Source organism: Aedes aegypti, chromosome 2 (genome assembly GCF_002204515.2).
Source record: "Aedes aegypti strain LVP_AGWG chromosome 2, AaegL5.0 Primary Assembly, whole genome shotgun sequence".
NCBI classification, from domain to species: Eukaryota; Metazoa; Arthropoda; class Insecta; order Diptera; family Culicidae; genus Aedes; species Aedes aegypti.
In genome coordinates this window covers 176,995,408-177,023,095 of record NC_035108.1, presented here as the reverse complement: position 1 = coordinate 177,023,095, position 27,688 = coordinate 176,995,408, and the positions used below count along the sequence as shown (strand labels likewise).

At 37.7% G+C, this 27,688-nt stretch overlaps 1 protein-coding gene across 19 annotated transcripts in view; it reads right to left on the bottom strand.

Moving 5' to 3' along the window:
* Nucleotides 1-27,688, bottom strand: part of LOC5577794 (transient receptor potential cation channel trpm) — a 384,986-nt gene that overhangs the window by 118,156 nt on the left and 239,142 nt on the right. For all 19 annotated transcript variants that reach the window (XM_021843253.1, XM_021843248.1, XM_021843247.1 and 16 more), the window contains one exon: nt 20,042-20,124. In XM_021843253.1, the coding sequence (XP_021698945.1) occupies nt 20,042-20,124 (83 nt within the window). The remainder of the gene's footprint in view (nt 1-20,041; nt 20,125-27,688) is intronic.

Sequence of the window (27,688 nt, the reverse complement as noted above, 5' to 3'; positions counted from 1 at the left end):
CCCACGTTGACCACCAGCTATCATGAACTTCGTTTTTAATTGCTAACAAGGTGAAAACTCATTCTACTACTTAAAACCAAGATGGCGTCAAAATCCAAGATGGCCGTTAGATTTTTTTTCATTTGAAATAATACTACTTTTCTTCACCTGACTCGAATCATACACCAACGATTGAAAATTTGTTTCTTTGTTGCACAAAAAATAATATTTGCATTGATTGCACTCGCCAAAACGCCAAAATCGTACAACATGATTTAGAAAATCGTTCATTTCATAGAGTAAATACCATTGCTCACCTAGTTGTTGTAGCCTATCTTACGCAATTTTTTCTCAGCTTTCTGATGGTGATCTCAGAATTCGAAACGAGCGGCACTAATGGTGAAAAAACGATTTTTCTAACAAAATTCAAGATGGCAGCCAAATTTAAAATGGCTGCACAATTGTTTTCAACTTCAAATGAAAGTTATATCCTTTCTCTATACGATTCCACTAAGTTTGCTATGTGTTCCAAGGGAAATATGATACATATCACGTGGAAAAATAACCAAGATTTATCAAAAAAATGGGATTTTTAGCTTACTGGCGTACGGGGGGTCAACCAATTTGAAAAAAAAAAACGAAAGGACCACCTTTAAGTTTAATCGAAAACTTGGAATTCAAATGATGGGTGCCGATGGCGGCCTGGTTTCAGCGAGAATCGCTCATCTAAGGTTACGAACGATGACGAAATATCGTCCACCATTCGCATACTTGATTTCGATCCATCAAGCGTTGCACGAATCAGTCTAATCAGCTTCGCCGGAAAGCCATTATTTGGACATAATTTGTGATAGACGACGGAAGATGATCTGGGATAATACTTTGTAGGCCGCATTTAGAATGGCGATTGCTCAAAAGTTTTCGCAATCTAACTTGTCGCCTTTCTTGTAGATGGGGCATATTACTCCTTCCTTCCACTCCTCCGGTAGCTGTTCTGTTTCCCAGATTATGCCTATCAACAGGTGCAAATAAATGGCCAGCCTCTCCGGGGCCATCTTCATGAGTACAGCTCCGAAACCATCCTCACCAGCAGCTTAATTGTTCTTGAGCTGGTGAATGACATCCTTAACCTCCCTCAAAGTGGGGGCTGGTTGGTTTCCATCGCCCACAGTACTGACGAAGGCATTTCCTCCGTTGTCCCTTCCTTCATTGCCTGTGCTCTCAGCGCTATTTAGGTATTCGTTGAAGTGCTGCTTCCATCTATCGATCACCTCACTCTCGTCCGTCAAAATTCTCCCATCCTTATCCCTGCACATCTCGGCTCGCAACACGAAGCCGTTGCGGGATGCGTTGAGCTTCTGATAGAATGTACGTGTTTCTTGGGATCGGCACAGCTGTTCCATCTCTTCGCGCTCCGTCTCCTCCAGGTGGCGACTCCGTTCCACGTACCCGACATTACTCTCAGCTGCATTGTTGATAGCTGTTTTCACTGTTCTCCAGCAGTCCTCAAGAGGGGCTTCAACCAGCTCACCCTCTTCCGGTAATGCAGCCTCGAGGTGCTGCGCGTATGGAGCCTACGACATTCGGTTGCTTAAGCCGCTCTAAATCATACTGGGGCGGCCGTCGGTACCGTACGTTGTTACCGACGAAGAGTTTTTGACGCAGTTTAACCATCACCGGATAGTGGTCTAAGTCGTTGTTAGCGCCATGATAGGTCCTGACGTCGATATGGTCGGAGAAATGCCGTCCATCTATCAGAACGTGGTCGATTTGTGATTCTGTCTGCTGTGGTGATCTCCAGGTGTTGTTACTATTTAGTTTTATCTCTTTGTAATTTCAATATAAATTCAAGAATAATATGAAGAAAGCTAGACTAGAAAATTTAAGGAAATTTAAACTAAGAAAAAACTTCAAAAAACTTCAATTCAAAATTTAAAAAAAAAATTAATAAGCAAATTTATACAAACTATTTACACTTCAGCCCTCTCAGGGTCTATCCGGGAGAATCATTAAAGGCAGACTCACAACCCACACTTGCTTCGCGACTATAATTTTACCACCACGAAAGAGAGAGAGAAAAGGGGATTGCGTCCGAAATAATTATGCTTTTAACACTATATTTTCAGCAGAATTCATTTTACAATTTTATTCACTTTAATGGTAACAATGGAGGGATCAGGGAAGGACAATTAAAAGGGAGTGCACTGTACATCACCTGAATACGCCAGTGGTTCCAACGAACATTCTTAACGGGTCTCGTTCGATCTCGTCGCGCTTCACCGTAGCTAGATTGGAAGCAACACGATTGGCTGGTGGAGTTTCAGTATCCCAATTCGAACGGCGGTTGAACTCCAGGTACCTAGCACTTTAGCGATGCTTCGATCCACTGATCTACGGTGGCCACGGAATTCAGTGGAGAACACCTAGTATCCGTACGCACAATCCAAAAGCGGTTTCAACTTGTCACACGCGACTCAAGATTCCGTTACTAGTTGGATAAGAAATAATTACGGGGATTAAAGTAATCGACTATATGCACTTGAGATTTCGTTACCCAAAAGATCCCTTTCCTTGGCCTGCATATCCTTTTTATACGCTTAGGATGCTGCAGCAAAACCCATGGGTGGAACATTTCCCGGGAGGTATTTGTTTCCGCTCAGTTGGTACAAGGCGCCATGATGCAGTGCATAATGAAGGAATAATGATGTAGGGTTTTATAGGACGGGGATTTTAATTCAAATATTTAAACTATTTTTATTTACAAATTGTTTTTATTTCATTTATTTTTTAATTCATTGATTTTATATTAAGGGTAAGTGGTATCGAAGGATAGGGGGAAAGGGATTATATTTACATATTTAGATATTTACATTTAAACTAGGGTTAAAGCATAATTATTTACAAATTTACGAGTATTAACAAAATTATGAAAATATAAACAAAATATGAATATTTACAAAAAAAATATATTAAAAAAACATAAAGAAAAAATACAAAAAAAAAAGTAAATCTGGATTGTGACCTATCACATAGGTAACAGTGTATCGGTATGGAAGGCTGTGCTGGAAGTAGGTGCAACGAATGGCCATATTCTTGGAGGCGGCATAATCAATTAGTCGTAAGCCGTTTTCGTTCGTCAGCCGGTAGGCGCTGAACTTCCCAATAATCGGTCTGAATTCCTCCTCCTGGACAACCTAGGGCATTTAGATCTCCTATGACGATTCTGACGTCATGGCTTGGGCAGCTGTCGTACTCACGTTCGAGCTGCGCGTGAAAAGCATCTTTATCATCATCAGTGATTCAGTTTATAATGCTGAAGTTGAAGAACCGGTCTTTGAGCCTCAACTTGCATATCCTCTCATTGATTGGCCACCACCCGATCACGCGCCTTTGCATATCACCATTCACTATAAAAGCTGTTCGCAGCTCGTATGTGTTGCCGCAGCTCTTGTAGATGGTATGGTTACCTCTAAACGTTCGCACCATTAATCCCTTCTAACACACTTCCAGCAACGCTACGATACCGAATCCACGGTCCTTCAGCACGTCGACAAGTGTGCGTGTGCTCCTGATGAAGTTGAGAGATATACAGTTCCACGTACCGAGCATCGCCGATTGTCTCGGTTCATTTTCTCTCGTTGATTATTCGTTGCTTGATGTTTTTACGGCTGGCTTGCAAGGCCTGACACCAACCCCCTAGATTTCCGGAGGGCCATTCCCCCTAAATGTTCAGAGGATCTGCTAAGATTTCTTCCCTGGCACTCGGATGACGATCAGCCGCCCCTGACATGGGGACCAGACGCTGTTGTGAGCCGCTCCCAAACTGGAGTACAGACGCTCCTGGTTTGCAGAAGCAAACCCCCTCCCCCCTTCGTAGTCAGCCTACGACCAAAGCTTCAACCGGGTTACCCGGTCTTACCTAAGATTACTCATGCATAGAGTTTCCAATCCCGGGAAGTTTTCCCGGGAAATGAGATTTCCCGGGATTCCCGTTTCCCGGGAAATAGTTTTTTGTTTCACAGTAATCCCGCATTTCCCGGGAATTCCATATATCCCGAGAAATTCTGTTTCATCAGAGAATTGACCACCTATATTCAAACAAAACTATCGCACAATTTACTCTTAATAGATAATTGAAACCCGAATTTAGTACTATACCATTTAATTCCATTTAAATTATCCTAAATTAAGTTTGTATTTTTTGACAGATACGCGTGTTTCAACCTCAATTGTTAGGCCGTCTTCAGTGTCGTGTATGAGACTCTACTACGACAGAGTCGAGCCTAGTACACGATTTCAATTAAGGTCAAAATACGCATATCTGTCAGAGGATATACAATGTAGTTAGAATTAATGGTATGGTACGTAATACGGTTTTTATTTAGTTATAGGTATTCCACTAAACAGTTCGAAGAATTAATTCCATCATTACTTTACTTGTCATACCAATTATTGTCCTCCACTAGGTACCGTTTTGATTCATATTACAGACAGCTACAAATTCCGGACACTCTGCTGTGTATGGGAAAGATTTCACACGAAATATTTCAATTTTTGTTGTTCAAAAGTTCTCACTTTCAAGGCTCGTTTTCATAAGCATTCTTTATAGATATCTATGAATATTTATAATGGCCAGCAACCTTAGGCGTCTCTCTAGTGGTTTGAGTATTTCAATTGATGATTTGACTTTCCTATTAAGAGCCAGTTCGCGAGAACCGCAACCCCCTTTCCAAGGGAAGTTGTATTGATGTTCTCCGATCAGGCTGGAATTTTCAGGGATTTTTCTTTTATATAAAAGATGATGTTTTGCAAAATATTAGATTTTTATATTAGGGGGAAGTGGGACAAAATGACCCCCAATGATTTCATGTCACTAAACATGCAAAATCACAATAACTGATATAACTATAGTAAAAGTACACGGATTATGTTGAAATTTGGCATGAATACTCTACGTTATATAAACTTTGAGATTGGCATGGTATATGGATTTTGAAAGTACTTCAAATCGAGAAAAATGAGTTTTTCATACAAAATTTAGTGATTTTCAATTCGATTTTTTTCCTACCAACCGAACTAGGTCAAAAAACTAAATATGACGTTTTGTAGGGTAACTCATGGGCTTTCATTTGAGGTGTAATCTAGATATGCCGTTTCAAAAATTGTCGAAAAAAAAAATTTTTTCGGGTTAGTGTTTGAACTTGAGCCATTTTGCGAGTACCGCAACCGCCTTGTTTAGAGAGGTTGTATTGATGTTCTCCGATCGAGCTAAAATTTACAGGAGTTGTTTTCCTATATAAAAGAAGATATTTCGCAAAATTCCAGATTTTTATATTAGGGAGAAGTGGTACAAAATAACCACAAATGATTTAATATATAAAAATATACAAAATAATTAAACTGCTATAATAGCGATAGTAGGGGCCCAGATAGCCGTAGCGGTAAACGCGCAGCTATTCAGCAAGACCAAGCTGTGGGTCGTGGGTTCGAATCCCATCGGTCAAGGATCTTTTCGGGTTGGAAATTCTCTCGACATCCCAGGGCATAGAGTATCTTCGTTCCTGCCACACGATATACATATGCAAAAATGGTCAATCGGCATAGAAAGCTCTCAGTTAATAACTGTGGAAGTGCTCATAAGAACACTAAGCTGAGAAGCAGGTTTTGTCTCAGTTAGGACGTAACGCCAGAAAGAAGAAGAAGAATAGCGATATCAGAGTGTCCGGATATTGGTACCGTCCGAATTTTGATTCACTACGGTACACTGCGAATCAAAGCTCCTGAGTTTCCTTACAAAACTTCATATTTAGTTGTTTGAACTAGTTCGGTTGACAAAAATAAAAGTCGATTTGAAAAAAAACTAATTTTATTAAAAAAATTAAACAGTTTTTTTTTTATCAATTTGTAACATTTTTCTAATCCAAATACCATGTTCATTTTGAGGTTCATATAACGTTAATTAAACATGCCAAATTCCATGCAAATTCGTTTATTTTTACTATCGCTATTATAGCACTTCAATTGATTTTGTATGTTTTTATATATTAAATCATTAGTGGTTATTTTGTACCACTTCTCCCTAATATAAAAATCTGAAACTTTGCGGAATATATTCTTTTACATAGGAAAACAACTCCTGTAAATTTCAGCTCGATCAGAGAACATCAATACAACCTCTCTAGACAAGGCGGTTGCGGTACTCGCAAAATAACTCAAGTTCCAACACTACCCCGAAAAAATTTTTTTTTTCGAAAATTTTTGAAACGGCATATCTGGATTACACCTCAAATGAAAGCCCATGAGTTACCCTACAAAACGTCATATTTAGTTTTTTGACCTAGTTCGGTTGGTAGGAAAAATATCGATTTGAAAATCACTAAATTTTTTATGAAAAATTCATTTTTCTCGATTTGAAGTACTTTCAAAATCCAAATACCATGCCAATCTCAAAGTTTATATAACGTAGAGTATTCATGCCAAATTTCAACATAATCCGTGCACTTTTACTATAGTTATATCAGTTTTTGTGATTTTGCATGTTTAGTGACATGAAATCATTGGGGGTCATTTTGTCCCACTTCCCCCTAATATAAAAATCTAATATTTTGCAAAACATCATCTTTTATATAGAAGAAAAATCCCTGAAAATTTCAGCCTGATCGGAGAACATCAATACAAGAAGGGGTTGCGGCTCTCGCGAACTGGCTCTTAATGATTTGTTTGACCTGTCCGGAATTCGAATCCAAGTGTCCGGAATATGAGGCAAAAGCAATGGAGCGTCCGGAATAAGAATCATGAAAAGTCCACACATTTTCTTTAATTTAAAATTATTCATTCTGCGTATTCAAAATCTTCTCTCACCATTCGAATGTTAAGTGTTTTGACTGTTTGATAACGCGGAGGAATCATATAGAATGATTTATTTTACATGCTTTTTGATGAGTTCTACTTCACTGAGGCCTTAAGTGTCCGTAATATGAATCAAAACGGTATTTGGCCAAAAAAATGCATATTTCTTCAACGATATGTTTATTTTTCAAGAAAAATTCTATGAAATACAAATCTATCAAATGATCTATTCTATAAATTAAGGACATATTAAGTTATTTACGGATTATGTTCGACATAAGAGTCAAAGTTTCAATATAAGACTCTAGTTGGTTTTTATTCTAGTGCTTCATAAAATTCAAACGTTATTTAATTTGTGATGAAAATGAGCTTCACTTTTAATATTACTGCATGGATCATTGAATGATTTTATTACCTTTTTTGTTTTAAAGCTTCTTATTCTAAATGTTCTTTTGAAGAAAAAATAATAATAATAAAAAAAGAATAATTGCATGGTTTTCACTCAATTTTTTTTTTTGTAATTTACAAATGTAAAATATAATATACATGAACACAGATCTATTCAAAAAAAAATAAATGAATCATATTTGTTTCGTTTTCACGTTTTTCAGGATTTCATGGGAATCACCGGGAAATACAAATTTTATTAGCACTCTACTCATACACCGGCCAGTACCGTGAAGAGCAGGAGGCTAATGACCGCAAGGGTCTATTTTATTCCTTTTGGTACGCGAGGTACCAATGAAACACCATACGCAGCCATTAATCAACCCTTTAAGTTAATGTTAGACGAAGAAATCAACAAAAATGCCGCTAGAAACAGTAGAGTTTTTTTGTATACTCAACACAAAATCGACCAAAATGTCACTTATACCCCTTTGCATTTGGGCCTCTTACTTGGTTCTTAAAATTTGCTTGAAAATGTATTAACAACATGCTTCACTTTCGATGGACCGATGGACGATTGGTATGTAACCGTGTAATTTGAACTTTCAGTTGTTACAAAACCTTTTTCCGCTTTCTTCCAGTACATTCGTTCAGTTATAGCGAGTTGAAACGATGGAAGTTTCCAATTGAATTTCGCCTACGTGAGAATGCATTGGAAAGGCTAACTCGAAAGATCTTAGAAGGGATAACATGCATACTTACTGAGTTCTCCTCGACTTGGATAGTAGGAAGCTGTAGTAAAGCAAGCTGAAGTTGGCTTATTTCCATACCCGATTCGTCTCAGACGTTATTTGTAATGTTTTAATGGTTGTTCGTCTAAAAATTTGTTAAGAAACAGCTATTACCATCATGAAACGAACAACGGCCTGTCACACTTCATTTGTGCTTATTAGCACAATCACTTTCCGTAGCAATTGATTGTCCTTATGTAAACAGAATATGAGAATGATATCAAACAACATCGATTTTGATTTTATGTTAGAATAATTGATTATTCGCGGATTGACAAACTATTGCAAAAATTTTTGAATACAGACTTCTGTTAGATATTTCTCGTTAGATATTTTCTTTTCTGTCTAGAGAGCTTCATTATGATAGATTGAAAAGACTGTCTCGACTGTCGGAGCTTTTTACATCAAGTAAAGCATCATACGTTGTGGAAGAATATCGCTTATTCTTGTGATTTTGTCATTTATTTCAACACATATTTTCTAACAAATTAAATACGCATTAATATTATCATTAAATTCCACAAATTTGAAAACTCATTGAATGACAGTTCGAAACTCCGCCATAACGATTTAACTTTTCAATTGCTGAGCCAACAGTGACGGTTAAGTCAACATGCAAACCGAAACTCATACTTTAAGTCAATATGCAAACAGATACCGCAGTGACCAGCATTAATAAACCGGAAAAGTTTTTTTTCCTTTTCCAGCAAAGCTCCATCGTGGTTACGCACAGTTTTAATGATGAAAAGATTTTCCCACGAAAAACCTCAAACTACCACCCGCAAAAGCAACCGCCCGATCAAAACACAAACGGTGCTGCTCGCTCACGTTTGGTGTGGTAACAGACATTTCATTAATTTAATCGCTCCCCTTTGGGTGGTAAGCTCTCGACAGGTTGCTCTCTGATTCACTCCCGGCCCTCTTCTTCCATAAAATCAAGGGTAAGAATATAGAAACCCAATGCGTCTAGCTCTGACTGAGTTGAGTTAGCAACGGGTGGAAAGGAGCCGTCGTGCATCTACCGAATAGCGGTTATTAAACAGATACTAGAGGTGGGAGATTTGAAAGTTCAGTTTTGTAAGAGATGATAGGTTAATAACCTAGCTACTTTGGTATAATTTAATTTATACAGAGAACTATTGAATATATCCACATAGGTTTCGGTGAATTACGAATAGATCTGATTTATAGTAAAACATATTTAACCTAAACTCAAAAATTCACGTTCAAATCACTCGCGCCACCTTCCAACGACAAAATTCAGAGAATAATATCATCACCTAAGCCGCATCCTGCTCCCTATTGTTTCCTATGTGTTACTAAATTCTGTAGCGTAAACGAAGCTTTGTTGCCATGAACAACTTTATGCTCTTTCTGCTCATTACAGCTACCACAAGAGTTGTGGTCTTTTAATTGGGTTACTTTTAAGATGACAAAATCGAGAAATAATTAGGGTGAATCTCCTGTTGTTGAACGGTTGAACTTTTCGTGAATTGTTGACCGTTCCATCAGTGAAGCTACAGGCTATAAGGCAGCCAAGATTTGTAGCGGCTTAGTACTTGATGATGTATTATTCTATGAACAATACATCAAGTGCTAACGCTTCTTCATAATGTTGAGGAGAAGTTTATCGTCAGTAATAGGCTTAATCAAGGTTCAACTAGCAAAAGCATTAAACGCGCAATACTTTTCTCAGGGGCTCCATCCCATTACCCCGCTGTTTAAGCTATTGCTTAAGATTCTAAAACGAAGCAAAACTTTGAACTTTCAAAAGCACCAATCTATAGAACCTGACAACCACATTGCATTCTCTAGATTAGTGCTCTAAAAAATTGGGAGCCCTGTTTAGAGTACGGAGTTGTATTATAATACAAGCAACGTAATATAACTATCACGAAACCCGTTCACACGGGATATTATGATAAAATTGTTTGACAGCTGATATTATGTTTTAACTTCTCCTTATTCTTACCTAGTTTCATTGATTATTATTTGTTTCATGGAATCTTATAAGTATTTCCATACTCCTCAGGACACGTTCATTCTAAAATTCTTTCACTCCGGATATTCATCGAAAAAATTCCATAAGGAAGTTGTTCTAAGTATTTTCTCCAGTAGTTCCTTTTGGTAGCTACTCAAAAAATCCACTGAAAGTTTTCAAAGGAAGATCCTTTGAAAATTCCTTCGGAGGAACCCTTTGGAAGTTTTTTCAAGAAACATCTTCATGAAATTCCTTCGGGAAGTTCCTTCAGGAAGTTTCTTCAGTTAGTTCGTTCAGAATGTTGTTTAGATGCTACAGGTCGGTCCACCAGGAAGTTCCTAAAGAAGTTGTTCCTGGAAGTTTCTACTGGAAGTTCTTCCATTACTACAATAAGTTGTTCCAGAAAATTTCTCTGGAAGTTCTTCCAGGAATTTTTTACAGAATTTCCTCTTGGAAGTTCTTTCGGAAAATCCACCAAGGATTTCCTTCTAGAGGGATTCCAAAAAGAATTGTTAGTAAATTGCCCTGGACAATTCTTGGAGTAATATTTGGAAAAAAATATCTGCTGAAATCCTGGAATAGTATATTCGTAGCAATTTTTGAAGGAGTTTCTGAAGAATTTTTAGAGAAATTTCAGAAATAAATTTTGTGGGCACTCCCTTAAGAATTCTTAAGGAATTCCTGAAGAAATGTATAGCGAAACCATAGAAACACATACGGAAAAAAATGCTGGGGATTTTTCTGGAACACCTAGACTGATTTCTGGAGAAGCTTCAATGGGAATAACGAGTGGATATCCCGAAAAAAAACTGAAAGTATTCAAACAAAATGCCGTTGGAATTTCCGAAAGAAATTCCAAAGAATCTTCCGAAAAACTTATAACTTCTAAGTAAGTTCCCTGAAGAATTCTTGGCAAAATTTCAAAAGAAAAAAAAATACTCGAAGTAATTTATGGGAAAATTAACTGGAAAATGTATGGAGTGCTTCTCACACAACATTTAATATTCATACAAAAAAAGTCACGAGGGAGTGAGGGGAGTAAAAAATGATCCTTTTCGGCGTTATGTTTTTCCTGAGGAATTCTCGGAGGATTTCTTCGAAAACTTTTCGGAGATGTTCTTGTTTGGACGTCCAAAGAAATATCTGGAGGATCTTTAAAAAAATGCATGTATATTTCGACAAAAAAAAATCGCTTGAAATTTTGGGAATAATCTATTAAGAAACTATTCGCATCACAAAGCAACGGAAAAGAAACATAACAGACTTGCGAACAAGTTTGGTGTGGGTAAGTTTGCACCCACCTGCTCGGGAGAACATACCAAAAGAAATAGCAAAAAGTTCGCGAACACTTACTAGCGCGTAACTGAACATGGTGTGACTTATTATGGTATTGGCAAACATATCAATTGTTTTTGTTTATCCACCAAATTAACTCTTAACTATCAGTTTGTAGTCATAAACCTTTGAAAACCAGAAATCTTGGAAGGTAAATAGCTTTTTTTTTCTCCAATAGCACAATTGACTTTGAACAGCTCCGAACACGTTCACGAATTAATTTAGATTCGTTTACTTGCAAGCACGGTAGATGAGAGTTAATCAGCTTTCTGATGCTCGTGAGCATTTTGTTTTCTTTTTATTCCGGTGCAGCAAACATCCCATGTAATAATCTTAGTTTTACGAATTACTTCCAGGGTACTATAAATAAACGCCCATAAATCCACGGTCAAGGTACTTTTGCCTTCATCGCATCCCCCAAAACCTCTAGAAGACTAGAACGTGACTAGTTGGCGCACTCTAAATGAGGCTATTAAGTGCATAGTTATGTCACACAAATAAAGCAAAATATCATTAATAGTTGGTATTTTGATGCTACCTGCTCTAGATGAATATCGCATCATCTTGAAAATGGTTTTATCATAACGTCGTTCTTGCCGTATTTATTCCAAAGTAAATAAAACAAAATAAGATTGAAAACGCGTCTGTGATAATTTGTTTCATAGTGCTTGTTATTTGAAGTGATTTATATTTAGTGGTCAAGTCTTTAGTGCCGAGTCAGATTTACAGCGAAATGTGACGAAAAAGGAGTAAAATTGCGTGTCACCCCCCTGAAAGTGGTATATTTATAGTTATTTGGCATTTGGACTGTGAAATGGTGAGCCGACAACTAGGAAGGAGCGTTTAACATAGCCCTGGTCCTCACAAGTCCCTACCTAACGCTTCCACGGGTCAAACGATGACAAGACCGCCAGCTAAGGGTCGCATACTTAGCTGGGAGAGCACTGGACACTGTTGTCCTTCTGACATCAGCTACACTCAAAATAATCCACACGTCAAGGCTGCGTGGAAAATCCCGTAGATTCCTAAAAATGAATTTTTGTGCAGTTTACTTAACGACGGTAACAACTACCTGGACGTGGATATATATGAAATGAACCCTTAATAACATTTACCGTAGGAGAACATCACTCTTACGTGAAAAGAATGTACGCGTAAATGAACCGAAATTTTGACAGTGCAACTTCTAGTTCATTCTCTGTTATGGTGAGTTGGCCGGTCTTAACAAGTTCGATTCGAAGAGCCTAAACATTTTATACAATATTCAAAAGGTGATGGTAATGAACCCGGACGAGTGAGCCTTTTGGAATTGCAGAAGGTTGGAGTGAACGTGGCTGCTTCTTAGAAAGTGAGATGGCCTAGAATTGGAGAACGTGAATTCAGGGCGTTGGATCCCGTCGCCAACACAGCTTTCAAATACAACATCTACCATAGTGGCAGCGATAAGGCAGAGCATGGTGTCGGATTCATAGTGATCGGGAAACTGATGAAGCGAGTTATGAGGGGGAAACCGATTTATGAACGAATCTGCGTATTGAGGGTACGGGGCAAATTCTGCAACTACTGTCTGATCAACAACTATGCGCTGACTAACGATAAACCCGACGACACGCAGGATGCGTTTTATAATTGTCTCGACAAGTCCTACGGAGAGTGCCCAAAACATGACCTACATTTTTTTGGGGATGCCAACGCTCAGGTCGGAAGAGAGGTTTATTTCACCCAATTATTGGTATGGAGAGCCTTCACTCCGCCACCAATGACAACGGCCTAAGAACTTCTCACGCCGAGGACCTGGGATCGAATCCCATCCCCGACATAGTCACTTATGACGTAAAAAGTTATAGTGACGACTTCCTTCGGAAGGGAAGTAAAGCCGTTGGTCCCGAGATGAACTAGCCCAGGGCTAAAAATCTCGTTAATAAAGTCAAACCAACCAACCAACGGCCTAAGACGATTAAACTTCCGTTGCAGCTAGAGGGATTGCCATCAGCAGCACCTACTTTGCACGCAAAGTCATCCGAAAGCACACCTGGATGCACTCAAACAGCGAGCTCTGCAACCAAATAGACCACGTTTTGGTGGACGACCGGCATTTCTCGGATGTCATCGATGTGAGGACCTTCAGAGGTCCAAACATCGACTCTGATCACCATCTCGTTGTTAGTAAAACTCGTGCACGGATGTCTACCGTGGCGAACACGAAAACACAGCGACCGTTGCGTTTCAATATCCAGCGCTTATTAACAGAAGGTGTAGCAGACGAGTACCGCCGGAAGCTTGATGAGCGGATAAGGAAATACAACCTCAACCATCTGTGGGAGTATATCCACGGTGCAATGAGCACAGCATCGCGAGAGGTGATAGGTACTGTTCAGAGACAACCCAGAAATGGTTGGTTTGATGAGGAGTGTCAGAATGTGACGGACGAGAAGAATGTTGTCAGAAGCCGGACGTTAGTGTCTGGTATCCGGAAGAATAGAGAGCAGTACAAGGAAGCTAGAGCAGCCAAGAAACGAATTCACCGCAGAAAGAAAAAGCAGTATGAAGAAGATATCATTACGGAGGCGCAAATCAACATGGATTGGAATTTACGAAACTGTCAATGGCGTATGGAGAAAAACAGCGCCGCCTCCCGTCATGTGCAATGACCGTGAAGAACTTGCTGACAGACAAAATCATGGTGGCTGCCAGGTGGAAAGAGCACTTCGAGCAATTGTTGAACGGAGAGAATGAGCGCATCTGTGAACAGATTAATCATCAGCAACGATGGACAAGCTGTGGAGCCTCCTACGCTAGATGAGATTAGAAGAGCGATTAAGGAGTTGAAGAACTGTAAGGCTGCTGGAAAATACGAGCTCCCGGCAGAACTTTTCAAGCAAGGTAGTGAGCAATTGTACGAAATACTGCTCCGTACTCTGTTAAGGATATGGGAGGAAGAAGAATTGCCTGCTAACTGGTTGGAGGGCCACATCTGCCCTCTTATAAGAAGAGACACAGATTGGAGTGCGCCAATTACCGAGGAATAACGCTCCTCAATTCGGTGTACAAAATAATGTCGCGTGTTATGTTCGACAAATTGAGACCGCTGGAGGAGTCCTTCGTCGGCGAATATCAAGCTGGTTTTCGTGAAGGCCGATCAATGACGGATAAAATGTTTACCTTGCGCCAAATGCTTGATAAGTTCCGGGAATACAACTTGCAGACTCACCATCTGTTCATTGATTTCAAGGCGGCGTACGATTCAGTAAAGAGAAATGAGTTATGGCAGATAATGATAGAAAACGGTTATCCGGAGAAACTCATTAGACTGATTCGTGCAACGTTAGATGGATCGAAATCAAGTCTGCAGGTTGCGGATGAGACTTCAACCTCCTTCATAACCTTAGATGGATTAAAGCAAGGACATGTGCTTTCGAAACTTTTGTTCAACATGCAAAGCGAGCGAGCGTGCAAAGAAGCGGTACCATCGTCACCTGGTCGCATATGCTCCTTTTGCGGACGATATCGAAATTGATCGTTGAGGTGTAGACGAGGCAATCGTGCCTTTTAAAAGGGAGACAGCGAGGATTGGACTTACCGTCAACACCAGCAAAACAAAGTACATGATCGCTGGTAGATAGCGTGGTGCCAATCGTGACTTTGGTAGTGAAGTGGTGCTGGATGGTGAAAATTTCGAAAAAGTGAAAGAATTTGTGTATCTTTGTAGTTTAGTGACGTGCGATAATGATGTCACCCGCGAGGTGATCAGGCGTTTTGCAGCTGCGAATAGGGATTTTTTCGGGCTCCGTTACCAGCTTAAGTCCCGTAACCTTCAGACGAAAGCAAAATTCGCGCTGTATAGGACGTTGCTCTATACGGCTATGAATCCTGAACGTTAAAAGAGGTCGACCGGAAAGCATTTGGAGGTTTTGGACCCAAACTGCTGCGAACAATACTCGACGGTAAACAAGAAAACGGCATCTGGCAGCGTCGCATGAATCATGAGTTGTACCAAGTATATAAAGAGGTGGATATTATCAAGCTCATAAAACAAGGCAGGCTGCGTTGGAACGGTCACGTGGTACGAATGCCGGAAGAACTAGAAACAAAAATAATATTCAGTAGAGAACCCGGACAAGGCCGTCGGCTTAGTGGTAGGCCGTGCACATGTTGGCTTTTTGCAGTTGAAGAGGACTTAAGGGGACTTAACGTTCAGGGCGACTGGAAGCGTTTGGCTCAGGACCGAGCCCAGTGGAGAAGAATCATCCATTGGGCGTGGATTCAACGTAGCGGATTGTAGCGTTGCCTATAAATTATCAAATAGTGAGTAGCATTTGCTATAATAAACCGTCAGGTGAGGAATAAAACATATTCAGCATTTCTTAGGTTGTTTGAACAGCAATAATTGTGCTTTAAAATATGTTAAGTCAGATTGATTATCATACCATAGCATCTTATAAGCGCATTTATGGAGATAATATGATTTGAATTAAAGGAAATTGTGGCAACCGGAGTGAAATTTATATGGTGGAATCATAATTGATAGATGTTCATCGACAAATGCTCATAAATACACAAATAAGGACACACTGTTATGATTTGGTATTTGTGGATGTAAAATTGCCTTAATAAATGCTGATCGGATATGATTCATTTTTTTTTTTCACTTTTTATGGTAACCAAGCAGCATTCAAACAAGTTTGTCAATTTGAGGGTGATGTTTTGATGAATATACACAAAAATGATGAAATCGGATATTAGTTTTCCATTTTCCCATTAGGATTAGTTTTCTTTAGTAATTTCGCAAAATAAGTGATGTTATATTGGTATGACGAGTAATACATTTTTAAAGCTAATGGTGTTTTCGCATCTCAGGAGCCTAAATACTGATTGGAGAGATATAAATATGGTAAGGTATCAGTCATGTAGTTTAAAAGCAGCTTCAATGACAACATGGTGTTTTATATGAGTCTTTCATCAAACCAGTAACAAATAAGAGTTATTCAGCCACGGCTAGCAGTTTAAATAAGGTATTGTATGCTGCAATGAAGCTGATTTTGTACCCACAAAATTTTGACTTCATATTTTTTGGCTTTGAAAGGTTTTGAAAACAAACAATAGCCGAATTACAAAACATCATATTTTACAAACGTCGACTCTAACTATTATTGCATTCACGTAACTATCATAAAACATTAATAAATTAGCCCCAGCATTAGCATTAAGCATCTCGCACAAATTCGTAGGTGGTACAGTCCTAGACCATTGTATAAAAGTTGCCTCCTTCCCGTCCGTTACCAAAGTCAGAAATTGGGGATGAACTTCTAACTCCTACACAGCTAAAAATATGTTGTAAAATTAAGTTTATTTTCATGCACATATTTGGAGCATCAAAATAAACCTAAATTTCAACGACCAATCCATTATTTTTCAATCGAATTCACTTTAAATTTACACGATCATGTAATATTTAACAATTTTTGGTTGAAAATTGAATGTATATTCATTCAAATTTACATGATGCTGTAACAATACACGAATTTGGTTTATTTTTACAGTAGACGTCAGTTTACATCACATTGAAAATTAAATACTTTTTTCTGTGTAGACAAGATTGACGCATCCTCAGGCTTTGTAAAATTGAACGATCATTGACACACGAGCTATAATGGCATCCCATTTAACTGCCTGCATTCATACAACACGCATGACATTTATTGTTCGTGGACGATAATGAGCAATGAACGAAAACACACACCACCCACTGTTTGGCGCCGATCACTGTGTGTCAACACTTGTAACATTCGCTGACCCAATCTCATTCTGATCAAGAAACAGAGGCAAATATTTTTTATTTTCTGGGCTATGTTTGCAATGATCCAATAGATTATAATTAGCTGCGTTACCAGGAAATATGAAAGTTATTACCAATTTCATGCAAAACATAAATCATCCGAATGGCTCGATACTGTTGCAGTCTGTGAAAGTTGCTGCTCTTGAACGCTCTCGTGCCACGTACCAAACGATAGAATGAATATTTACATTCATAGGCCTCTCCGAATGGGATGTGACACGAACTGTTATGGTTCGCGAACTGTTACACTCTCCGAATATGGTTCGGTCAGTACATGAAGAAAGGATAGAGTCGGTACAAAAACAATTTTTATTATATGCTCTTCGCAAATTAGGTTGGACTGAATTTCCATTACCATCTTACAAAGCTAGATGTATGTTGATTGATATTCAAACACTAAGAGAGCGTCGCGAATATGCTATGATTTCATTTATAAACGATATTGTTTCTCATAAAGTTGATTCACCAGAATTATTATCAAAATTAAACTTTTATGTACCATCAAGACGTTTACGCCATCGAGAACTATTTGCAATCAACTATCACCGTACTAATTATGCAAAATTTGGGCCAATGAACCAAATGATGACTACTTATAATAAACATTATGATTTTGAATTGACTTAACTTGGTCCAAAGCGAAGCTAAAACAATACTTCCGCACATTATCTTAAGTAGGAAAATTGAATGTATTAGTGAAACTAGCACATAAGATATTCTATGTAACGGTCTACAAACATGATTGACGACAATAAATAAAAAAAATAAAAATATATGGATTTTATGGTTCTGTGTACAAAATTCCGTAATTACTTGGAGATGATCAAAAATCCTGAAATAGCAGTAGGATCTAAGCAAAATTGCCCGAATAGCCCACCACCATAACCACTTCAGTCAGTGGAACTACCAAAAACACAAGGCGAAACTAGTGAAGATTGTTCTTATCGTCGTTTCATCTTCAACTCATTCGGAAGACGTAGTTTGCTCATTCACCAGTTTCATCAGAACTTCCATCGATTATATTTCAGGAAAACTGTTCAACTGCTCCGGAATGAAAACAAACATTGAAAATGATATTTCTGATAAACATTACAGTTTAAAATCTTTTAAAGTTCTTTCTTTCCCCCATCCGAAGAAGAATTGATCAAAATTTGTATGGAGTGCATGCTTCTGTGGAGTTTTAAGTAAAAGTTATAATTTTCTCCCTTATCCACGGATCACATCATCGACCAAAGGTGACTCCCAGAGTTTTTTCCTCGCTTACTAATAGATACCCTTCCCGTGGTGATTGTGGAGATGCAGAGGTATTATTGGTCTCTAGAAGTAACAATCATCACACATTAATATTCTTTCCTCATCACAACTGACTTTATAGACTTGATCGGTGCCGTTATAGATCTATTTGAGATCTGCTAAACAGTGTTGATAGACTCACACTCAAATCTCCATCAATACGCTATTTCGTGAGACCAAACTCATTAGAGATCTGCTTCACAAATCTCACGCTTGAGATTTTGATGCAAAATCATTCAATCACACTCAAACCGTAAAAAATGATTCAGTCGAATGTTGTTGTTAACGTTAGAAAGGATTACTATATTTTCACCAGACTAACAAAATATATTTCCGTGTGTGAGTAAACTGTGGAAATACGAGACAATGAGTCAAACAGGTGAGTCAACTCATCCATGATTTTTTGGCTGCTGAGTTGCGTGATTGACAACTCACGCATGAAAAATCTCAAGCAGCGCTAGTTATAAGAAATTCAATTTTTCACAACACTGCTGCTAAAATGCGTGCTTCGAGAATATGTGGAAAGTGTGATCGTTAGAATTCCAATTTTATGTCACTGATCGCATGTATATGCTAAAATTAAAGAGTGGACGTTTCGTTCTTCTCAAATTGGCAGACCCCTCGTACACCAGCTAGCTAAACAGTTTGCGAAAAGCCCATTTTTTTAAAAATCATTGGTATTTTTTCACGTGATATGTCTCATATTTCCCTAGGAACACAAAGCAAACTATGTGGCATCGTATAGAGGAGGGATGTAACTTTCATTTTAAGCTAATCAAATGTCGGCGAAGATTTTGAATTTGACCGTCATTTTTGAATTTCGTAAGAAAATCCGTTTTATCACCACCAAAATTTGAGGCCACCTTCAGAAAGCTGAAAAAAAACTAAGTAAGGTAGGTTACAACAACTGAATGAGCAATGGTATTTACCCTACGAAATTAACGATTTTGTAAATCATGCTCTACGATTTTGACGTATATTGCGAGTAAAATTAATGCAAACTTAATTTTTGTACAACAGAGATACAAGTTTCTAATCGTTGGTTTTTCCGTGTCAATTAAAGAACATGAGTTTTGACGCCATCTTGGATTTAAGTAATATAATCAATTTTTCAATGTGTTAGCACTCAACATGTTGATTTTTGAGGCTACCGTTGAAAATTGGTTGCATTTCTTGTTATTGTTATTCTTATTTCTTCTTGGCGCTACATCCTTACTGGAAAAGAGGCTAGTTTGAGACTAAAATGATTCTTCGACATATCTTTGAATTCAGGGATTTCATTCATTCTTTAAAATACATGAAAACCATCTAGAACCTTTGATTGAAATTAATTATTTTTTACACTTTAAATCATTGATTTGTTGCTTGAAAAATAGATATAGAAAGTATTCATATCTTCAATTATGTTGCTCAATGGAGAGAAAAGTCATTGTTCCAGACCCATTTCCAAAATCATTTTTTATTAACCTACCGAGAAACAAAAGCTCACTCGTGAAAACACCAAGTCATTGTCAGCAGAAATGTGCCTATCTTAATTCAGCACACGGGGGGTTCAACAAAAGCAACATATGAGTATGAGTTGGTACTTACATTTCTTCATTCTTCAAGCTTGGGATGAATTTGATGCATTCACGCTTCTGGAAGTTCGCTTCGATCCAACTTCGTGCCGTGCGCTGCAAAAGATAAGTAGAGAACGAACAAAAGGGATACTCATTAGAATCAATGCTCCACCGGTGGGTACCATATGGAAATTGGCAAGAATTCTGTGAAAGCGATATCAGCGATATAGTTCGATAATAATTGAATAAATCAGAGATGTACGTGCTCAATTTGCGATTGCACATGTCGACGATCCAGAAGTGCAATTGCACGATGAAGCTTCCATGCACGCGTTGCAGCCAATCTTCGAGCTTATGGGAGATTTTATCTCTTTGCGAGAGGCGCTGTGCGTTCGTTCTAATGGTGGAAGATGGATGACTATACGTTCCATTCAACGGTTTTGTGGGTGAAAATATGGCTGGAATAATTATGGGGGATGATTTATCGTTTTACTGCCAGATTCCGATTCATGTAAGCTGAGAAGTTGCAAATTTAAAATGGTACATGAAAGTTATTGAATACGTAGGAAATCTTGATGATTTATGCATGTGAGGGATATAAACGTAATGCGGTGGAATTGATGGATGCTTCGCACTTAATGCCAATTATTTCAATTTTTGGTTGGTTAGGATGACTGCTCTATTGCTCAACTCATGCTATTGCTCTCGTAGTCACACAGCAATTCTAAACATAAAGGGCTGTGGGACAATTTAACGTTACTAAGCTAAGGTTAGTAGGTATGAATCTGGCTGTACCAGTACTGTTGAACAATAGTTCATTCCAATTTGAGATTTACTTTACTGCAAAGACAAAGGAAAACTTATTTGACAACTTTCTGATAACATTTCAGAAAACTCTTTTTCTTTCTTCCTGAACATAAGTCCATGAAACTCGTTTAAAGATATCATCCTTCAAAGAAATGTGCAGTGCTATAAATCGGGCACTCCTTCCAGCATATTTCCTCCACGATTAGGATGATGGCGATTTAATTATACTTCAATGGCCACTGCTGCAAAGCATCATTCAGGTAAATCCATCACAATCTTCCGTGTTTTTGATCAGCACTACCTCAACTGGTGGAGAAAAATCATCCGGTGTGCGTTAAACTGCGATAAAGTTTCCGGAAAGCTGAACACTGAATATGATTTTTTGCCTCGTTCTGCAATACTCTTTCCCAAGAATCGTGCTGGGGAGTTGAGCAGATCAGCAAAAACGAAATTAGTTCCGATTGGTGCGGTTGACGGAGAATGGCCAGCACGCTTCACGGAAAGTTTCGAGCGCTGCTGGTAGGTGGGGGCTTAGCAAATTTCCATTTCGCTCCTGCTGATGAGTTGAAGATTTTCACTGTAGGTGGTTGAGTTTTCTGCGAAATCCGAACTCAATTTTCGAGTGCTTTATAAATACGATCATCAGATTTCGCTCAATGGAATTGGCAATATGATTGGAAATGATAAACCTCAGGTGGAATTTAAGTTTTGGGAATGTATTGATTTGTGTGTTTTGTTGGCAGGTGATTGATGACATACAATTAAGCTTATTTGCAGTTCCTCGTAAAAAAATCATCCCCATGCTAATAGGGAAACAAAGCAACAGAATGTTAAAGCTGAGTATTTTCTTTGAAACAGTGCACATCGTACCTTCGTGCTGTACGAACACGAATTATCTCTGCTCTTGGAAGTTTTCAAAAACTACCTAGAGCAATAAAATACATAGTACATTTCAGTGCTACAAAAACAGCACTTTTCAGTATTATTTTTTCTACTATTGATCCCTTTACGATCCTTGTTTGGACCCGTGCCATCGATTTTTCGTTGGACCCGTTAGCGAAAGCTAGCGATGGTAATCCTTCTTGGACACCGTCTTGGAAAGAAAACCTTTCGTTTTCTCTCGTTTATTCACTAAACATGGTTGCAACTACAAACAAAAGGAAGAGTGAATCTCTGAATTCACAACTTCCTACCAAAAAAGTAGGATTTAAAACTTTCACTAAACGTGGCAAGAATTGAAGAAAGGCGTTTCTCCGGAATAAGAATTTTCTTATAAGGGTGAAAATAATAATGTTGATAATTGTGAAAAGAGATCCTAACTTTTTTGTTAATCGTAATGATCGACTTGATGGGGCATGTGGGGGAGTTGCAATCATTATTCATAGGCGTATAAAACATCAACTGTTTTCGTAATTTGAAACTAAAGTTTTTGAAAGTTTAGGTGTTTCAGTTGAAACACAACTTGGTAAATATACTTTCATAGCTGCCTATTTGCCTTTTCAATGCTCTGGACAGCAAGTTAATTTGCTCCAAACTGACTTGCGAAAATTGACTCGCAATAAGTCAATTTTTTTGTCATTGGTGACTTTAATGCTAAACATCGGTCATGGAATAATTTTCAAAGTGATTCCAACGGCAGAATTTTATTTGATGAGTGCTTTTCAGGGTATTTCTCAATTCAATACCCTGATAGCCCTACATGTTTTTCCTCTTCTAGAAATCCATCTACGATTGACTTGGTCTTAACCGACTCTAGTCATCTTTGTAGCCAATAAGTTACTCATGCTGATTTTGATTCTGATCATGTCCCTGTTACATTTCGAATATCCCATGAAGCGATCCTCAATCCTATCAGCTCCACTTTCAATTATTTACGAGCCGATTATGTTGATGAAACGTATGTTGACTCTAATCTTGATGTTAACATTTCTTTAGAAACTAAACTTGATATTGACAATGCTCTTGAAACTTTAACAAATTCCATTGTTGAAGCCCGGAGCATTGCAATTCCAAAGTGTGAAGTAAAGTTTGAATCCGTGATTACACTGCGGAACACGTTTTTGTCTCCAGCACCAAAATACCACTATTCACTTAATTCAGGGTTGCTAAATCCATTGCTGTTTTCAGAAATTTCATAGCACGTCTAGTTTTTGAGATATTTACTGTTGAAAAAGCAAAAAATGACTATTTCAGCCAACTTGCATGCAAGTTTGTCAGCTTGTAAGGTAATATATTGGCTTAATTTGCCACAGAATTCAAACTTTATGTGTATAACAATACTTATCATCAAAGTTTGTAATACTTTCGATACGGAAATGTTGTTTTTTGATGGTTTAGAGAATTGTTGTATTTTGCCATATAGAAGAAACGAAGATTTTTGTATGGAGACTGCAAGCATGTTGAAAAAATCGGTTTAATCGAAATTTAATCGCGCAATTTCAATCAAATTATGTCTGAAATGAAAGTTCAAGTTCTATTTTGCATGTTTGGTGGATTAGATTACAAAAAAGTATGATAAATTGTACTTTAAATTTCATGTAAACATTAATAAAACCAGTGTTTTACACAACTTTGGCGACCTGTAGCTAAAAATTGTGACGTGCTGGAACATTTCTGAGAATGGCATCAGATTCAGCAACCCCAAATCTACTAGAGACACATAATTTGATCCTTGAGACACGCAAAAATGTCATTTTTGTTACGCTGTGTTATAGACGATGATCTTAAACTCTTGATCCGTCTTTAAAACGTGAGAAGGCAATTTCAACGCACTCGCGATCCTGCTATGAAAATCATATGGCAGGATTTACAGAAAGAAATCAAGAAACGTTTTGCACAATTAAGAAACAAAAATTTTGAAAATAAAATTTCTCAATTGGACCCTGGATCTTAGCCCTATTGGAAATTATCTAAAATCTTGAAAAAACCTCAGAAGCCAATACCGGCATTGAAAAAGGAAAACAAATTATTACTAACTAATTGCGAAAAAGCTCAAAAACTTGCTATGCAGTTTGAAAGTGCGCACAATATTAATTAAGGACTTACTAGTCCAATTGAAAATCAAGTTACTCAGGACTTCGAAAATATTCTCAATCAAGAGAACGTTTTCGAAAATGCCTGGGAGACTGATTTGGAAGAAGTGAGAATTATTATTAAAAAATTCAAAAATATCAAAGCTCCTGGCGACGATGGAATTTTCCACATCCTCATCAAGAAACTTCCAGAAAGAAGCTTATCATTTTTAGTTGATATATTTAACAAATGTTTTCAATTAGCATATTTTCCTGAAAAATGGAAAAATGCTAAGGTTGTTCCAATTTTAAAACCAGACAAAAATCCTGCAGAAGCTTCTAGCTATCGTTCAATCAGTTTGCTCTCCTCCATCAGTAAACTTTTTGAAAAGGTTATTTTGAACAGAATGATGGCCCACATCAACGAAAATTCAATTTTTGTCAATGAACAGTTCGGATTCCGCCATGGACATTCGACCACTCATCAACTTTTACGTGTAACAAATTTGATCCGTTCCATCAAATCTGAAGGCTATTCTACTGGTCTTGCTATTCTAGACATAGAAAAAGCATTCGACAGTGTTTGGCATAAAGGTTTGATCGTAAAATCAAAAAAATTCTAACATACATTGTTAGAATGATTCAAAGTTATCTGTCAAATCGTACACTTCAGGTTTGTTATCAGATCTCCAGATCTGAAAGACTTCCTGTAAGAGCTGGTGTTCCTCAAGGCAGTATTTTGGGACCAATATTATACAATATTTTCACATTTGACTTACCTGACTTACCTCAGGGATGTCAAAAATCCTTGTTTGCGGATGACACAGGCCTCTCCGCCAAAGAACGAAGTCTGCGTGTCATCTGTAGTCGATTGCAAAAAAATTTGGATATTTTTTCTTCATACCTGCAAAAATGGAAGATTTCTCCTAATGCTTCCAAAACTCAACTACTAATATTCCCACAAAAACCAAAAACTCTTTATTTGAAACCTTCAAGTAGACATGTTGTCATGATGAGAGGGGTTCCAATAAATTGGTCAGATAAAGTTAAATATCTAGGGCTAATGCTAGATAAGAATTTAACTTTCAAAAATCACATTGAGGGCATTCAAGCCAAGTGTAATAAATATGTAAAATGTCTCTATCCCCTTATTAATATAAAATCAAAACTTTGTCTTAAGAACATGCTTTTGATATTCAAACAAATTTTCAGGCCAGCCATGTTGTATGCTGTACCAATATGGACTAGCTGTTCTAATACCAGGAAAAAAGCTCTGCAGAGAATTCAAAATAAAATTTTGAAAACTATTCTGAGGCTTCCTTCTGGTATAGTACCAATGAGTTACATAGAATATCCAATGTTGAAACATTGGAACAAATGTCAAATAAAATAATTAATAATTTCAGGCAAAAATCGTTACAATCTTCTATTGCCACGCCTAATGCGTTATATGTATAGGTTAAGTTAGGTTAAGTATATAAAAAACGTTTTTTTCTCTTATAAGCAGGTGAAATCAACTCACCTGTAAAAAAATCTGAACTGCTACGGCAAATGAAATGTTATATGTTATTAACAAAATGTTAATCAAATCATAGATTTGTGTTACCAAATAAGGATGATAGTGTTGTCTAATAACACAGAACATCTAGATATAAGAAATAATGAATGTAATGTTTGGATTGATACTAATAAAGAAATTAAAAAAAAGTTGATAATTGTATCGAAATGAGCAATCACTTCGATGCTCCAGACAAATTTTCCGAACACCAAATCAAAGCAGTCTCTAGTCCTAATTCTTTGATTAAATTGAGGAAGCAAAGAGTGTCGCCTATCGTGGTCAGTTGTTCCGAATTTGGGTGATTTAGGTCATAGATCTTGACGGGGGCCCAGATAGCCGTAGCGGTAAACGTGGGTTCGAATCCCACCGGTCGAGGATCTTTTCGGGTTGGAAATTTTCTCGACTTCCCAAGGCATAGAGTATCTTCGTACCTGCCACACGATATACACATGCAAAAATGGTCATTGGCATAGTAAGCTCTCAGTGAATAACTGTGGAAGTGCTCATAAGAACACTAAGCTGAGAAGCAGGCCCTGTCCCAGTGGGGACGTAACGCCAGAAAGAAGAAGAAGAAGAAGAAGAAGAAGAAGAAGAAGAAGAAGAAGAAGAAGAAGAAGGCCATAGATCTTGAACTCCATTAGGGGAATCAAGCTTTCCTTTCAACTCGCGAGATTGTCGCGTTTTGCCGGGAACTCTTAAAGATCGCGAACTTCTTCTCAAACATCTTGAAGAGAAGAAGCACACATTTTTTACTTATGACGACAAAACTGAACGTTTGTTCAAAGTCGTCTTGAAAGGTCTCTCAAGTGACTATAAGTCACCTGAAGAGATCAAAAATGGAATAAATGATTTATTTGGATTTTCCCCAGTCCGAGTAAAAAGAAGTGAAAAAGAGAACCCAATCTGGCATTGTTCAGAGAGTGCTTTCTCATGAATATTATTTAGTTCACTTTAACAAAAAAGATCTAGAGGAAATTTCCATAACCCCACTCAGTGCCGTCGGTTCCAAAAATGGGGTCATGGTACAAAACACTTCCACATGGATGCCAAATGCATGATTTGCGGAGGTTCTTCTCACGCTAAGGACGTCTGTCTAGTGAAGGCAGATACCGATAAGTTCAAATGCGCTGATTTCGGGGGCAATCATAAGTCAAATTTTTGGGCTTGCCCTTCGCGTAGGCGAGTCGTCGAGGCTCGTACCAGGCAGTTGAACAGTATTGTCCATTACGAAAACGGTAGTTTCCGTAATGGACAACTCCTCCCCTATTCCCCGACAACTCCTCCCCTATTCCCCGAGTAACACACATGTTATAATTGAAGCAGAATAACTCTTATTGAACAAAACATTTGCAACTTTTTCGATTTTCCATACAAAATGACCAATTTTGGTAGGCTAGATCTCAGTTATTTATGGACCGATTTGAATAAAATTTTCAGAGAATATCAGATATAACTTGAATTTTAACATATATTTTTGAACATTTTTTCCAATCACGAGTTTATAAGTTATAACGGTTTAACTAAAGTGTAATGTTCGACGAAAAATTCAAAACAATTTATCTCAAAATCTGATAGCCCTACACAAAAACTGTCTTCAGCAAGCTTGTTCATCTCGTTAACATCTACAACTTTGCTGAAGATACCATGAAGCTATTCCTTCAAAATGTTTAATTATATCACTTATAAAAAATCGTCAAAAAATTCACTTTAGTCTAACCGTTACTGCTCTTGACCTTGTGATTATTGGAAAAATCACTCAAAAATATATGTTAAAAATCAAGTTATGTCTGATATTCTGCCACAATTTCATTTAAATCGGTCCATAAATAACTGAGATATAGCTTACAAAAGTTGGTCATTTTGTATGAAAAATCGAAAAAGTTGCAAATGTTTTGTCCAATACTGTATGACCAGATCTGGTCATATAAGAGTTATTCTGCCTCTATTATAACATATGTGCTACTAGGATCGTACTACGAGTACCCATTCAAATTGTTTCAAATCAAATGGAAAAAACCCTGCCACCATTGGAAACTTCTACTTCGCCTCTTCGCCCACCGAAAATGCTAACGGAAAATCATCACATAATGTACCCACTTCAAGTGATATGTCTGCCTCTGATTTTAATTTTCCAACTGCCAACTTCAAAGCCACCATTATGACTGAAGCAGTCCAAGTTGGTGTAAAATTTACTAATCAAATTGTTATTGGATTACGTTGTTCTAATGGATCAAAATAATAATTTAAATATTTTAAATTGGAATCCTCGTTCTTTAAATGGTAAAGAGTACGAGCTGTTTAA